Source organism: Oreochromis niloticus, linkage group LG4, assembly GCF_001858045.2.
Source record: "Oreochromis niloticus isolate F11D_XX linkage group LG4, O_niloticus_UMD_NMBU, whole genome shotgun sequence".
Lineage (NCBI taxonomy): Eukaryota > Metazoa > Chordata > Actinopteri > Cichliformes > Cichlidae > Oreochromis > Oreochromis niloticus.
This window is the reverse complement of record NC_031969.2, coordinates 19855319-19871234: the sequence shown is the minus strand read 5'-3', so window position 1 is coordinate 19871234 and position 15916 is coordinate 19855319. Positions and strand designations below refer to the sequence as shown.

Genomic DNA, 15916 nt, shown 5'->3' with positions numbered 1-15916 from the left:
TTGCATTTTGCCACACTCCATTTTACATGATCCCTGGCCCAGTGAAAACACCTGAGCTTGTGGATCTTGCTTAGAAATGGCTTCTTCTTTGCACTGTAGAGTTTCCGCTGGCAACGGCGGATGGCACGGTGGATTGTGTTCACTGACAATGATTTCTGGAAGTATTCCTGAGCCCATTCTGTGATTTCCTTTACAGTAGCATTCCTGTTTGTGGTGCAGTGTCGTTTAAGGGTCCGGAGATCACGGGCGTCCAGTATGGGTTTACGCCATTGACCCTTACGCACAGAGATTGTTCCAGATTCTCTGAATCTTCGGATGATGTTATGCACAGTTGATGATGATAACTGCAAAGTCTTTGCAATTTTTCGCTGGGTAACACCTTTCTGATATTGCTCCACTATCTTTCTGCACAGCATTGTGGGAATTGGTGATCCTCTACCCATCTTGGCTTCTGAGAGACACTGCCACTCTGAGAAGCTCTTTTTATACCCAATCATGTTGCCAATTAACCTAATTAGTGTTAATTGGCCTTCCAGCTCTTCGTTATGCTCAAATTTACTTTTTCCAGCCTCTTATTGCTACTTGTCCCAACTTTTTTGGGATTTGCTGACACCGTGAAATTTTGAATCAACATATTTTTCCTTTAAAATGATACATTTTCTCGGATTAAACTTTTGATCTGTCACCTACGTTCTATTCTGAATGGAATATTGACATTTGCCATCTCCACATCATTGCATTCAGTTTTTATTCACAATTTGTTTAGTGTCCCAACTTTTTTGGAATCCGGTTTGTATTAACAAAACTCAAAAGGGTTAGGCCAAGTTATAAAAAAAAAAAAAAGACATTCACCAAGTCTTGAAAAATAAAACTGAAAAATAGAAATAAAGAATAAAATATCTATCCAGATCTTTACAGCCAACAACATAAAATCTTAATTGAATGGCGTAATTCTCAAATAAATATGCAAAATAAAGTAAGAATGAAATATCCATCCATTCGCTTCTGAGTATCCTTTTCAGGGTCCTGGAGGGCGCTGGAGCCTATTCCAGCTGTCTTAGGGCGAGAGGCGGGGTACACACTGGACAGGTTGCCAGTCTGTCGCAGGGCTAACACACAGAGACAGAGACAGACAACAGCTTGAAGGCTGTGGCAAGATGCTGCAAAACCCGCAGTGCACCCATGCTTTCTCCTTCTTCTTCTTCTTCTTCTTCTTCTTCTTCTTCCATTTTAACGGCAGCTTGCATCCAGAGAAGTTGCATTACTGCCACCCTCTGGTGTTACTTAGACTGCATCTAGCTCTTTAAATCCTCTTAAATAATCCCGTACTTCTCAGAAACCGGAGAACCACTCTTTTCCTTTCATGACATCCTAGCAATTAAGGGAAAATTACAAAAATGTTTCTAACAAATACAATGAAGAACTTTGAAACAATTCACTGTCCACTACAGTTGCTATGATTTTGTACACCTGCCCTGCCTACTGAGAAACCTGACACTGGGTTATTTGCATACTAACAGCGACTAGATGTTTAGCTGGGGGGAGGGTGAGTCGGGGTTCCCTGCCGAGTCCTGTGTGAGCCTGCGCACAAACAGAGCACGGAGGGAAAGAGCGAACGAGGTGCGAAAACTATCATCTCATTTGTGTCTTTTCTAGCGGATTTTTCAGCTACTGTAGTAAATCTTGTCCATATCCAGTTTGTGGGTAATCTATTATTTTCTTTCTCAATTTCTAAAAGTTTGACTTAAGGGGACAGGACGTTTGTTTAAGGGGGCTTGGCCCCTCTAGCCTCAGCCTATAGCCGGCCCCGGTTCATGGGTTATTTTTACTTATTTAATCTCACATTAAATCTCACATTTTGGAGAAAAATGACATCTGGAATAGTGTATAAACAGTTTTAAACATATTTATCTATCTATTTTTTGCATGCTGCAGCAATCCCATTACCCTTACATCCCACGGCCTCGGCATTTTTCGTTCACAGCAGAGCTGGACTGGCCATCGGCCCAGAGGGCCCATGGTGATATTTTGTTTTTATGGGCCGATAGGTTTTTTTGTTTGTTTATTTTTTTCTGTAAAGGTATAAACAATGAAAGGTGGTGGATTGGCCAATATCTCATGATTGACTCTGGGCTGGACCAATTACTGCTGAGGGGGTCAGATGCACCCTCCCCCTTGCTTGGGCGACAGCTCTGAAAGCATTATCACAGACAAACAGAAGAAAATGGTACTGAGGTGAAAAGGAATGCGATTTGTCCCGTACTTTAGCTAGAATGAGAAAAAGACACAAAGCTGGAGTTATTCTGTGTCTTTATGCTCCGCAGCTGCCCCTTCCCTTATTCTCTCTTCCTGTTTCTACTTCAATCATGAAACTGACCAATGATCAGCTGATCAGCTTTTCTGTCTCAAGTCCCGTCTTTCTCATTTGTTTATCGCCCACTTTGCGCCGGAAAGAGGAAACCAGCTGGAGTCGTATTAAACAACAGCAGCACGTTTAAGCTTGATAAGCTATTGTTAAAATTTATTTAATATTAATTTCTAGTATCAGCTGATGTTTGTTGGAGCCACAGCCGTACAAGCTGCTGGTCATAATATCAGTTTGGATATGTGGTGAGAGGGAAACATGAAGATGACACCAGGAGATGTCCTTACTGAATCATCAGAGCTGAACAGGTGATGGAGAAACAGGTTTACCTTTTAAGTGACATGAATGAGTTGAAGGGAAGTTATGAACTGTTTCTGAGAGACAAATAACACCAGGATCCTTTTCTAAGTAGCTGACAGCTGGTAACTGTGCAGGAGCGGGTCTAGCAAAGTTTTGCCAGGGGGGCAGGTAGGGCATTAACAGGGAAAGGGGGGCACAAAGAAATACTTTTCTTACTTATTCTCATTTAAAATATCTAGCTTTTATTAAATAATTATCTGAATCTTACAACTAAAGTGGCCATCTGATGTAAAATGTTAATTATAAGTGTTCTTTTCACATACATACGTATGTGAAAAGAACACTTATAATTAACATTTAAAAGCTCTATGCCACAAGCCTAGTTTTGTTAATCATTTTCTTCAACAACTGCATGATCTGTCACTATAAATTATGAGATGTAAATATCTTTATTTCACAAAGGAGGGTTCAGTGTATCTTAATCCTTTATGCTAAAAGAGGTAATAAAGGAAGCACTGAAGTACCTTTTCCTGAGCATTTTTAAAAATCAGTCAGCTTTTATAATGATTGCTGAAATAAGGTTACAGGAAACATGAAAGTAAATGCTAAACGTGAGTGAACCGTTTCAGGAGGAAAATACAAGAAAGCATTATCAGGGGAGGAAACACAAGAGAATTAATCAAGACAAAAATCAAAACAAGAATTCAACAATATGTGCAGAAATAATTAAAATGTTAAACACTTAAAATAATTAAAAAGAAACTCAAAACCCTGAACTGAAACCCAAACTGTAATATATTCACCAATAATTCTAAGCCCAGAAAAAGCAAAATGGCAGGAAGATGACTGAAGTAGTTGCTGATTTCCTACAACATTACTTACGCCTATTTCTCACTATTTGTCATGTACACACATGTTATAACTACAACAAACAAGTATTTGGATTTAGAACTATGAAGTTAAGTGCTGGATAAGGCTCAGTATTTAACTGATAAGCACTTACATTAAAAATAAATGCTCCCATCACAATGAACCCACAGTATACACATCAACTTAAAACATTAAATTATGATATTTAAAACAAGCAACAAAATCAAAAAGCTTTTGGAAACTGTAATCTCAGACTCTTACAATTAAAACCATAAATCTCAGGTTTAAATGGGGAATGCATTACATGTCTTCACGCTCTGCTATAAGTGATTAAAAAGGTACTACTAATTTTTTTTAAAAAAAGAAAGAAATCAAAACATGGTTTAGACCATGGTTTAGCATTTTTAATTGATATCTATAATATTCAAAATGCTCTTTGTATATAAATTTATTAAAAGTCAAAAGTACACATCAACATAATATTCAAAGAGAGCTAAACAAAAATTACTGTGATAATATGTAAAGACCTCCTGTCTCTATCAGTGTTTCCTCAGGGATGTCCTGTGGGTCATCAGGCCTCAGCTGTTTCTGTGGAGCAAATCAGAAATGGATCAGCTGCTGGATGGATCAGTTAAATTGTAAATAAAGACATTGTCGACAATAATCGGTAAAAGAGTTCACGATCAAAGTCCTTTAAACAATTTGTGACATTTTAATATTTACCCAGTGTAGGTTTTTTTTTTTCAACTTGACCGTCATGAAGTTCATCATAAAGTTTCTTCACCACCCGAAGATGATCTGAAACATCTAAAAACAAAGTGTTTGTATTTATTATACTTGTATTGTTAGTGTTTGTATTGAGAGGATTCCTAATACTTTATATATTCTGTTTACCTGGCAGTGAGCAGGCCTCAGTCTTGAGTGAGTGTTCAATGGATTCCTTCATGGTTTTCTCCAGTTCCCTCAGGACAGTTTCCTAATTTATCATTAAAAACTTTGTTACTTTTTACAGAGGCAACTATTGAATCCAAGAATAACTGGACAAGATATAAATTATTGGTTTGATATGTGTTTCAGGGTTGCTTCGGAATTTTTGTACATCTCACCAAAATCTAGAGAACACATTCATATAATTTGTTGTCATCATATTTCATATTAAATTCATATAAAATTGTAACAAACCTTCAAATCGTTCAACTGCTCCAACATGACATTTTTTGCCTCCTCAAACATGTCCATCTTTGACTCCACATGTCTCTCAATAGTGTCCCTCATGTTCTTCAGGGTGCCTGTTCCTTTAAATGTTGCTGCTTCTACAAGGAGACAATAATTTTTATCCACAGTTGAATAGAAATACCTTAATTCATGTGTTTCTTACCTTTATAGCATTCTTTCATGTTGTCCTTGATTGTCTCTGTCAGACTATTGTAGATTAATTTCTTTCGTGTGAGGATTGTTTCGTTGAGCTTTGTCTTCATTTTTTTCTCCTTAGGAACATGAAATATGGATTAGCATTGTTTAACAAAACATTAAGGTAGATTAAGTACAGGTTGACTTTTTAATGATTTTCTAATAACAGATAAGCCAACAGGTTAATGATTAGGGAAGTTCTTTTACCTCTGTCTGGAGAAATGTCAGTTGCAGTTCAACATCTTTGTACTTTTCAATCAATGAATCAGTGCTGAGTGAAAACGCATCAATGGCTCCATTGAAATGTCCACATTTTATGTTGTTTCTGAATGGGGCAAAGATGTGGTTTATAATGGCAGTATTAGCAAGTTTATGATTTACTGCGATTTGGATACATGTATTGTTGTACGTGTTGGTGCTGTTCAGAATTAGATTATTCTCACGGGAAGGTCTTTCTGAATTCTTTATCAATGCTTTCAGTCAAACAAGAAACTAAAGTCACGTTGAGGTTTTTTCGTTTCCCTTTTTTTGGTTTCTGGACGCCATCATTCCTAACTGCAAACTTTAGTGTCCTGTGAAAAGCTCTGTCACTCGTTTTCTGAAACAAAACAGAATTTAGAATTTCTTTTTAAAAACACATGGTCACAAAGTATCCTGAAGTTTTGATCTAATTGTAAGTAAAATACATACACTGGGGTGTAAGAAGGACCTCAGTTTTTGTTTACATAAAGTTTGGGATTTTTCTACTCCCTCACTTAGGCGTTCTTCAAAAACTTTTATAATGCCTTCAATTGCTTTTTTGACTTGATTAAGTTGGATGCTCAAGTTTCCCTCAAGGTCCGCACACACATCGTTTTTTTGTTCAACCTGAAATAAAAGAAAGATCATTATTTAAAGCAGTAACACATATTGGTTCTTTACTCATTTTTGAGGCGGTCTTAATAAACCCAAGTTTTTAACATGAAGCTCAAGTTCACAAGTTCAGTCAGATAGTTCTGTCATCATTCGTCTGCCTCTGTCTATTCTTTAGCTCACTTCCATTTTTCCACACTAACGACCTCATTACTCTAGTCCAATAATTTTTTTTGCCTTCTGCAAACCAATCAGCCTCTGTTCTCTGTGCTTTTATATGATCTTTTGTCATTCTGCCTTTCAGACTCTCAATCATGCAACTCGCCTCCTCCCCATCTTCACCTCAACCTTCCTGCGGTCACTCAGAGCCCCATTCAAACTACCATTTTCACTACCCTAAGAATCTAGACTCTCGGGGTCCTGTCCTAACTCCCATCATTTCTGTGCTCTCATTGGTTCACTGGAGTCTCATTGGTAAATAACTATTTAATCAAATTCTGTATCTCAATAAATAATATTCAGTTCTTCCAAATTATCTCTCCTTATTCAGTTGCTATTAATAAATTACCACAGAGGTTTATAATGTCCAAAATCCCACATTTTCAGTGGATCTGAGGATACCTTACAATACATTAATAATTCAATTCAATTCAATTCAATTTTATTTATATAGCGCCAAATCACAACAAAAGTCGCCTCAAGGCGCTTTATATTGTACAGTAGATAGCACAATAATACACTTTAGTGGCTATGAACATTTTTATTTTATGTATTTTTATGACTTTTAAGAAAATGAATGAGGCTTTATTGCCTGCTCTTACCACTTCTCCACTTCTGGCCCCTTGAATCAAAGACAGAATCCCATAAGCTCCAGACACATAGTTTAAGGTCTTTGAATGAGTGTCATTCAGATTTTTCAAAATTTCCTTAAGTTTTGGTATTTCTGTAAAAAATTGAAAAGAAATATAAATCTGAGCAATACATTTTCTGTTACACAAAAACATACCATAAGTCGCTCTATGTTCATTCATAAAGTGACTTCACCTACCATTGAGATCTGGATTTACATTCTCCCCTTTGAGGAACTCTTTGGAGCTCACTGTGAAGACTTTGAAACTATCCTCACTGAAGTGATCCTGAGAACATTTTTGTTAGTCAGTTTTTTATTTTTCAGGCAGTTTTAGGAGATATTTGTTTAGATTTTGCTGTCAGATTATAAATTTACCTTAATTAATTTCCGCTTTTTGAATTCATTCATCACTGCATTCTTGACTTTGTTTCTTTTAGAAAGGAAAAAAAAATGGATGTAAAATTAATTTATTGTTACTGTAATGGAAAATTTCGATTATTCTCATTTAAGGTGTAAGCATTTGTGTGCATCGTTGTGGCACCGTAATGGAAACTTCCATTGAACAGTCTAAAACTATATGAACTTATTTCAGCCTCAGTAGTTGAAAAAACAACTCCCTTTGCAGGTGCTGATGACACCAAGAGCACGAAACAGGATACCCATTGTTCAGTTAGGTTTCATAGCGAGCTACGTGATGTGTGGTATGATCAGTTTCTGTGTGGCCTACTACAATGGGAGAACTTAGGTTCTGTTGTAATGGACATCCTCACTCTTGACATAACATAAAAGCAAAGTATGGTCACCATGTGCATCTGTGCCAAACTTTATTCGTAATTTGCATTTTTTTTGCATATTTGACTTACAGATCATCTGGGTTTTCATTATCTGACTTGGTGCAGATAAAATGAATTTGCTGACACTCGCCACCATTTCCCAGCAGGCTACTGGCATCTTCCAGGATCTCCCAGGCTTCTGTTTCTGATGCTGCTCGATTCATTTCAGTCACAATCCACACAGTTGAACAACTGGCAACAAACTGAAAATGAAAAGTATATAAATTATAAATAACTAATGTTTTGAAGAAAGATGACATGACTTCTGTGAATTACCTCTGTCCACATTCTATCCCTGCTACTGTTAGTGTCACCGTTTCCAGGAAGGTCCACGAGTGTGACGTGATCAAGAAAATCATTGTCTGGCACTTTGACAGTCACACACTTCACAAGCGGCCAGTACCACCTCTTTACTTCTTCGCTCTCATTTGACTCACTTCTTGTATATTTCACAAATTCTTCAGACAACCCTTCAGCCTGCAAAAAGTGATAGGATGAATAAAAGACAATTTAATGTATGTGCTCATAACAAAAGTTTTTAAAAAAATTGCATGAAAAAGAAGACAGGAAATAAAAATAAGAAGTGTTATCTCAAAAATTTGAAATGAAAACCAGCAAAATAAATTCACAGCAAAAACAAATTTTAATTTGGTGAATAATTAGATTTCTTTTTTAAAATAAACCTTTACATTTTCCTGTGGATCACACTAACTGGACTGGTTGTTATATAGTGCTTACATTTACTATATGTAAACATTTAAAGCACTTTATACAACTTGCCTCATTACCCCAAACACTTTTTTCTAGGTATGCTATTTCTAGCTAACATTTACAAACATTCACACTCTGATGGATGCATTGAAAAACATCTAGAGGTTAGTGGAAATGCAGCATGCAGACTCGGGGGAGCCAGGGATTAAACCACAAAACCCTCCAATTAGTAGGTGACTTGCTCCACCTCCTGAGCTATGCTCACCCAGGTAACAGCAATTGCATTAGCATGAATTAGTAGCACAGGCTAATGAAGCTTTCTTGTTCAATGTTAACCTGAGACATCTCCAAAAGTTGAATCTGTTCATCTGGACGTAGCGTTTTGTGGGAGAAACGTTTCGTCACTCATCCAAGTGACTTCTTCAGTCTCAGCTGACTGCAGGTTTCCCCAAACCTTATAAACAAACCTGCAGTCAGCTGAGACTGAAGAAGTCACTTGGATGAGTGACAAAACATTTCTCCCACAAAACGCTACGTCCAGACGAACAGATTCAACTTTTGGAGATTTACTTTCCTGGATGATTGAGAATGCATCAAGACGTTAACCTGAGACAGTTAGCAGACTTCAGGTCTGAAATACTGTAGTATGTTTTTTTTCTGTACTTCTGTATACAAATGTGAAATTCTTGAACAACTCCACAGAAACTTCAAGCTCCACAGTCTCCCAGACAGCAACAGGATAGTAAACCATAACATTTTAAACACCACAATTGTCACTTGGTTTTTGTTCCTTATTTAATGGGTGTCAAGCATTTTGGATGGAGGCAGCACATCGACATATTGCTGATATAAATCTGCTTAGGAATACTCTAAGGCAGAATCTGCTTCACCATTGCTTTGTCTCTGTCTACACTTTCCAAGTAGGAAGGCATTACATAGCATAGAAATCATCATCTTCCTACTGAAAAGATGCAGCTTTAATGCAGCTTACTGCTGCTTTAGTGACTTCTACTCTCTATATGATGTTCATAAGCCACACACACTGATCTTCATTGTATCTCTACCAAACCGTGGTTTGCTTTGCTTTATGCTTTAAACTGCAAGTATTCCTATGTTGTAGAAGAAGAAGAAGAAGTGAAGCCTGAAAAAGATCATTTTGGTCTGTAGTACTGCACACTTACTGAATCACTTTCCAATATTTTTATCTTGGACTTTCGAAACTCTGGAATATCTGGGAAATATTTGTTGTTGTCAATGAGGCTGCCAGTGTTTTTTTCTTTCCACTCGTCTCCATACAGCGCTGATAACTTTCCATCAGGGTCAAATACAACATCATTACCACCATCATCATAATCATTGTCGTTGTCTTCAAAAGCCTGTTTTAGTGAGTCCACCTCACTTTTCCAAGCCTAAAAAGAACCAAAAAACTATTAAATCTTAAATTTTGTAAAGCAGTTTTTGTATCTATATTGTAACGCATTACTTCAAGAAACACCATGTTCATATTTCATTCTACCTCTTTTGTAATGAACTCGATGTGTGCCTCATACTTTGATCCATTGGTAGCCTCCACCTTTATCATTACTGAGGTACATGCACTGACACTTCCAGAAGGCAACAGGCCCTCATTATTAATGATGGCATTGATTAAAGAGCTCTTTCCAGCCCCGGTTTTACCAAAGACACCAACCAGGTGCCTCTTTTCTGTCTCCAAATCCTTGATTTTATCCCTGTTGAACAAGTTTAAATATGGATTAAATGATCCCGTCTCAGAAACATGAAACTGAAAATGTGGCAAAATCAGAAAGATCTGTTTTTGAAAACTTGTTGAAAAATGTTATTAGACTGTTTAGACTTGATATTTTTAATTTAACATGTCTGATGACTACAAATGTGAAAAATGTGAAATATTAATCAGTATTTAAAAGCTACTGATCACCTCTGAAGTGTGACATTTTGGTTTCTGGTACAATTCACCTTAATACAGGAACAAACTGCATCACAGCTCCATGCTGAGCTCTGACAGAGTTTAAATCTTTAGTATCTTTATTATACCAAATTACAGCAAAATGTTCCTCCAACTGTTTCTTTTTGCTTGTTACGGCTCCTGCCCTTGGAAGACGTGAGCCAGCCTTCCTTCAAGCAAATTCAAGTGTGGCAACACCCACAGACGATTTGCTGCCTAGGAACCTGTGGTTTGCACCTCCAGGGAAAGGGACCAATCAGCGACTGATTGGGCACACCTGCGTCTTTTGTTGGCTCCATATGCTTCTGTCTGTGAGCCTTACTTGTAAAACCCTGTCTAAATTGTGAGATTCTCTTGAGTAGTGTTTAGCTGTGTTACAGCCCATGAGGCCCTGTCTATTAATAATTGCTGCAAGTGTGATTTGCTGCAAATTGTGGACCACTTTAAGCTGCAGGTTGAAAAAAACTGTCCGTAAGAGTGATTTAAAAGCTTCATTAGTGGATAAGTTGGTGGAAGCTGGCCTGATTCAAGCACCTGCTCTGCCTGAGGTCTCTGTTGTGCCAAGCCGAGCTGCCTTGTTTGAGGAGGACCATTAGGATGATCCCTGTGTGGATGGTGAGGTGGATGAGCGGGGGAAGATACCGTGCATGCTCCCTCACTATAATTATCCCTAAAGTAAAATGTCTTAAATGTTTAAATAACAGAATGAGAAAACCTTAATACTCACTTTATAAAATCACCAAGCTGTTCTTTGTTTCTTATACAGTCCTCGACTTTTTTCATTATGCCTTTCACTTCAGACAATATTCTTGTTTCTTCTGTGGGAGTAAAGAAGTGTTTACCAGGAACCAGTTTAATGGTCAAGTTAATACACAGATAGTGAAAAATAGGACTATATCATACTCATAATCAGCTCTTGATGATCAATTATTAAAGGGGCAATTCATGGCAGTAAGTTGATTGTTTTATTGAAATTTTCTGTCTCAGAGGGAAAGTCAGATACATGCTATACAAGAAAAGACTCACCGCATACAAGTTATACCTCACAGTGCAGTGAAACTGTCATTCTTTAGGAATGAATGTAAATACCTGAGTCACATTGTCTTTTAGTTGGTGGTTGCAATTTGCTGGACTCCCCCTGAGGCTCTGACTTTCTTTTTCCTTATTAGATTTTTTCAAGACATAAAAGGGTTTTTTTTTCTGTCTTAAAAGATGAATATCATAAGTAATAAATATGTGACATGTATCTCACCTTTTGAACTTGTGGATGGTGAAACCTGGAAATTAAAATGGATATTTGGGATTTTTTTAAATGCAAAGAAATGAAAGCTCTTCACATAGGTATCCTTTAACTGCATTTAACTGCAACAGATGTCTGAACACATACTTCCACAATCCACGCAGTGAAATGTGAATGTATTTTCTATGAGATTAGAGACTATAAGTATTAATCCTTTAAAGTTAAATACATAAAATGAACAAGTACATTAAATACATGTAAAAAAGGACGAGTCTTGAGATTTAACATAATTTTGACCTGAACCAATTTTGTTTCTTCATCCTGTTTACAAGAAAGATTAAACACACAGGTGCAGAATCATGTAAAATGTTGAGCATAGAGTGAAAGTAAGACTCCTGATCGACATCATAGCCAATCAGAATTAAACTTTTTAACTTACCTGACCAGAAAAATCAGGTGTTTCTTGCCTTTTGTTTTGTTCTTTCTAGCAAAAAGAAAATCCGTAACAGTAAATGAGTGATCTCAAAAAGCTGAACACAATTATATATGAGGGCTAGAAGGATCACGTGAAATGAATCATTTAGGCTGATGATATGCTTGTAGGGCTGGTGTGCAGAAGCTCTTCAAGCCTGTCTGTAGCCTTTATGATGATATCGACATAGAAAAAACAAATCATATTGGCCCCTTAGTCCCTAAGTGCGTTGGCCCACCAGATCAGATTACCAGTGCAGTGTTGATGTCAGTCTAACAAAAGCACATCTTGCTTTCCTTGCACACATATATTATCTAATTTGGATTGTAAGCTCTCTTTATTGTGATAATTTCATTTGATTTCTTCACAGAATTTACTGATTTCATGTAACAATAAAGCTTTCTCTTTCCTTTTTTTCTTTAAACATTTCTGCTTAACTATACTGAAAATAGATATTTTATTGTATTACAGTAGGTACCCAATGACATATTTTGGGTCTAAAAAAAATTAAAAGAATAAAAAATAATTTTGGAAATAAATTTACTAATGTTTATTTTTGTTGCGCAATTTCTTATTAAACCACAAAATGCTTTATCTTGATGCATGTGACTCTTCTGCTCCTCTATATTTATATGTGAGATTTTTAAGACCAAATGTAAAAACATGGAACCAGACTTACCTTTAATTGATCAAGTCTCCTTCTGAATATTGACCTTAGACCAACTTCAGGGATTAACTCAGTTAAGTCTTCATTGGTAATACAAAAAAGGCTTTCCTCTGTGACTTTATTAGCTGTAATTAAATGTTAAATCTCTGTTATGGAGAGGTACAAAATGTAAAATTGCTGCAGAAATTCAGTTCATGAAACAAAGTGAAATAAGTATGGTTATTGAGCCATATAAGTATTTCATTGAGCCTCTTTTGTAATAAATTTTCTGTGACGATTTGACCGTGTAAGATGCTACAGAAAAGCACTTCTCTTCCAGATGTGTAAAAATCTCAACAGATCACTTTAAACACAGTGTAGAGCAAATTAAAGCAGAAAATATCAGTGTTGAAAAACATAACCATATCAACAGATTTTTTTTTGTTTTTGACTTTAACAATTCAGTTAATATTAACATCTTTGTTTATCGAGGATTAGTAATAATAATTTACCTTCAAGTCGTTCCTCCAAATCACTTAGGCCCCATTCAAGCAGTTTGTTTCTTACGAAATCGTCCATGACCTAGAAATGAAACTGAAATATAAAATGTAATATTTAACTTCTCCTTTAACGCCTATATAATCAGACACACTGATATTAAATTCAGATTAAAAGTTCAACAGTTCACCTTTTGTTGAAAGTAAAGCAGGAAAAGGCTGCTGAGGGAGATGTGAAGCAAGCAGTGAGACACGAACAGTAAACAGGCAGGAAAAAAGTAAAAAGTCTGAAAACAGATTAAAACAGATAAAAACCGAATAAAAATAGGTTAAAAATAAACTGGATGATAGAAAGGTCAATCCAACATGAGTAAAGCAGATGCAGGGTAAAGCAGAACTGAGAACAAAGAAAAGCAGAAAGAGGTGGTGTTTGTGCAGGGCAGATGGGAGTGGCTGAGAGAGGGGGTAACAACCCCCCCAGCCAGCGTTTAAAAAAAAAAACTTGTTACAGTTATTCCTTTTTTCACAAGAGGCACAGCTAAACTGGCCATCGGGCATACCTGGCATTTGCCTGGTGGGCCGATGGTGATTTTTCACTTTTATGGGCCAATGTTTTTTTTCATTATAACAGTATAAACAATGAAAGGTGGTGGATTGGCCAATTGGTCATGATCAACTCTGGGCTGGACCAAGATATGATCTGTTAACTGTAAAACATAAAGTCTTTTACTAAAAACATGAGTGCTACAACATTCTTCTGCAGTCCAGAGCTGTGGGATGCGCCCCGATATTGGGGGTGGGGAAGTTTAGGGAGTAGGACATAAAGTGTACATAGCATTCCATTCCTCTTGCCACATTCTATGAAATCTTTGAACTAGCAGACCCAGCTGCACACAAGAATAATCAGCCTGAACTGGACTGAACTGGTTTATTTGTTAATTTATTTCGGTCATGTAAACAATATACAAAGTTCATTTTGCAAAGAAAAGAAGAGAAAAAAATTATATACAAAATAAAGCGAATACATTTCAATATTGCTTCAACTGTTCTGATTCAGTTCCATATCGAAAAGGAGTGGGAAGAAGCATACACTTATTTAATCCCACCCCCTCCCACCACAGGTCCACACAGCTGAGAAAGATGTATACCATATGTTGTGGAAAAAGTGAGTTCAGTATTTTTTTTGTTTTTTTAAAGATGATTGCGGGGGATGGCAGGGATGTGTGTGTGTGTGTGTGTGTGTGTGTGTGGGTGCGGCTGTATCCTCACCCACACACACTGTGTAATATTTACATCACTGTAAATAAATGCAGGTCCTGATTTCCCCACATCCCCACAGTCTACCATCACAGACCGCGACATTATCTGGATACAAATTCTCTTTGACATTAACAATGTCTTTTTAAAGAGCCATCTCTACATGAAGGCAGCAGAAACTGTGACATATATAACATTACTGTTCTTTAGGCATACATGTGACCAAAAAGTACTGGATTGATTTTAAATTTAAAGTAAAGATATTAAACACAAAAAACACACATAGAAATATCCGAAATTCCTTTTTGGCAGGTTACACAGATATGACAGAGATTATTTTTACTTATTTAATCACACATTACATCTCACATTTTGGACAAAAATAACATCTGAAATAATGTTTAACTATTTCAGACATCTTTATCTATCTACTTTTTTGCATGCTGCAGCAATCCCATTACCCTTCCATCCCACAGCCTTGGCATTTTCCATTCAGAGAGTACAAGAACGCTGAAGATTTTCTTTATACTATACAAAATGTGTTAACCTCCTAAGACCCAAACTCTTTCATGGCATGCATTTTTAGTTTCTCTTTGCTGTTTGGCTTTATAGTATTCAATAGAACACTATAAAGTCACAATTAAGTAATGATGTGCAAAACTCTTTATTTGGTGTCTGAACACAGCAACATTTTTCGTATAAAAACAAAATGAAAAACAGCAATTGTGCCCCTTTGAGCAATGTGGCTCATTTGAAAGAGCAATATTTAGTATTGTGGTCTAGACAACCCACAATGTCATGTCCCAATATGTGAACGCCAGGTCCTGAGGTCAAAACAGAAGAGTGAGAGTTAGATTAAATCTACACATGCATTCAGCTCATTCAGCAGTTCCCATAGCTATTCCACTCTTTAAAAATAATTTAAAAGACAATTTCTGAAGCCATTAAGAGCAGTTCTTACTTTTGCAACTGACTCTTTAATTACAGTTGAATAAATTGACAAGGAAAGTCTGTATAGTCTTGATGATCGAGAGCTGAAAATTTATTTAAAAAAAAAAGCTGGACCAAGAGTGAAATTCAAGAAGAAACTCAGGCTGTGAAAGGTCACTAACTGCTTTAAAAATCATTTATATTTTTATTGCATAGAGCTGATTTTTTTTTTTTTTTAGAATTATCTGTATATTACAAAACTATATTGTTGAAATAATATGTAGTGAAATTTTGAAAAATTTTATATGGTTTTGTAATTTCATTTTACCAGGAAAAACAAAACATAAATCAGGAAACAGTCAACATGTCTTTTCAAGTAAGTTAAAAAAATTTCTTTCTGATTCAGTATTTACGGAAGTATCTATACAACAAATTACATTATTTTTATTAATTTTAATTTTTTTTTTTACATTTTGAATACATCTTAAAGTCTGCTCAGTACTGTACACAGCTTTGCACTTTTTATCTGCAGTGTAAACAGGAGCATCAAGAAGCAGCTGATTTGGTTCAGGTAAGGATTATACTGAATTTCAGTATAATAAGCCTGCCTGAGACAAAGTAGAGGTCCAGTCTGTTGCTTATACAGACAGTCAGTGAGCCCCCTGGCAACCCAAAATCCCTACAACCTCCAGAAACCAATAAATGACTGAATCTAAA

At 36.4% G+C, this 15916-nt stretch overlaps 1 protein-coding gene across 2 annotated transcripts; it reads right to left on the bottom strand.

Annotated features, from left to right (window-relative positions):
* Positions 1–3428: 3428 nt before the first annotated feature.
* On the bottom strand, positions 3429–15520 carry LOC102075847 (nuclear GTPase SLIP-GC). 2 transcript variants are annotated; one of them, XM_005454887.4, is made up of 22 exons: positions 13204–15520; positions 13028–13109; positions 12549–12661; positions 11837–11881; positions 11410–11434; positions 11247–11318; positions 10885–10975; positions 9708–9921; positions 9373–9600; positions 7757–7957; positions 7511–7683; positions 7023–7077; positions 6846–6933; positions 6619–6740; positions 5636–5812; positions 5389–5543; positions 5153–5270; positions 4914–5022; positions 4718–4848; positions 4430–4511; positions 4259–4342; positions 3429–4123 (listed from the first exon to the last, which is right to left on the bottom strand). In XM_005454887.4, the coding sequence occupies exons 2-22, from the start codon at positions 13092–13094 to the stop codon at positions 4107–4109; spliced, it is 2367 nt and encodes a 788-aa protein (XP_005454944.1). In that variant the 5' UTR covers positions 13095–13109; positions 13204–15520; the 3' UTR covers positions 3429–4106. The 2 variants fall into 2 exon arrangements, with proteins under 2 accessions (XP_005454944.1, XP_025762008.1); XM_025906223.1 differs by having other exon boundaries at positions 13028–15520.
* Between the last annotated feature and the right edge of the window lie 396 nt (positions 15521–15916).

Bases quoted from the DNA above. Each gene is read 5' to 3' on its own strand.
- LOC102075847 (XM_025906223.1), bottom strand. From the start codon at position 13,094: ATGGACGATTTCGTAAGAAACAAACTGCTTGAATGGGGCCTAAGTGAT. The intron at 9,922-10,884 runs GTGAGTATTAAG...CTTGTTCAACAG, and splicing joins CAGCTTGGTGATTTTATAAA to GGATAAAATCAAGGATTTGG. The intron at 5,271-5,388 runs GTGAGAATAATC...TGCCCCATTCAG, and splicing joins GAATTCAGAAAGACCTTCCC to AAACAACATAAAATGTGGAC.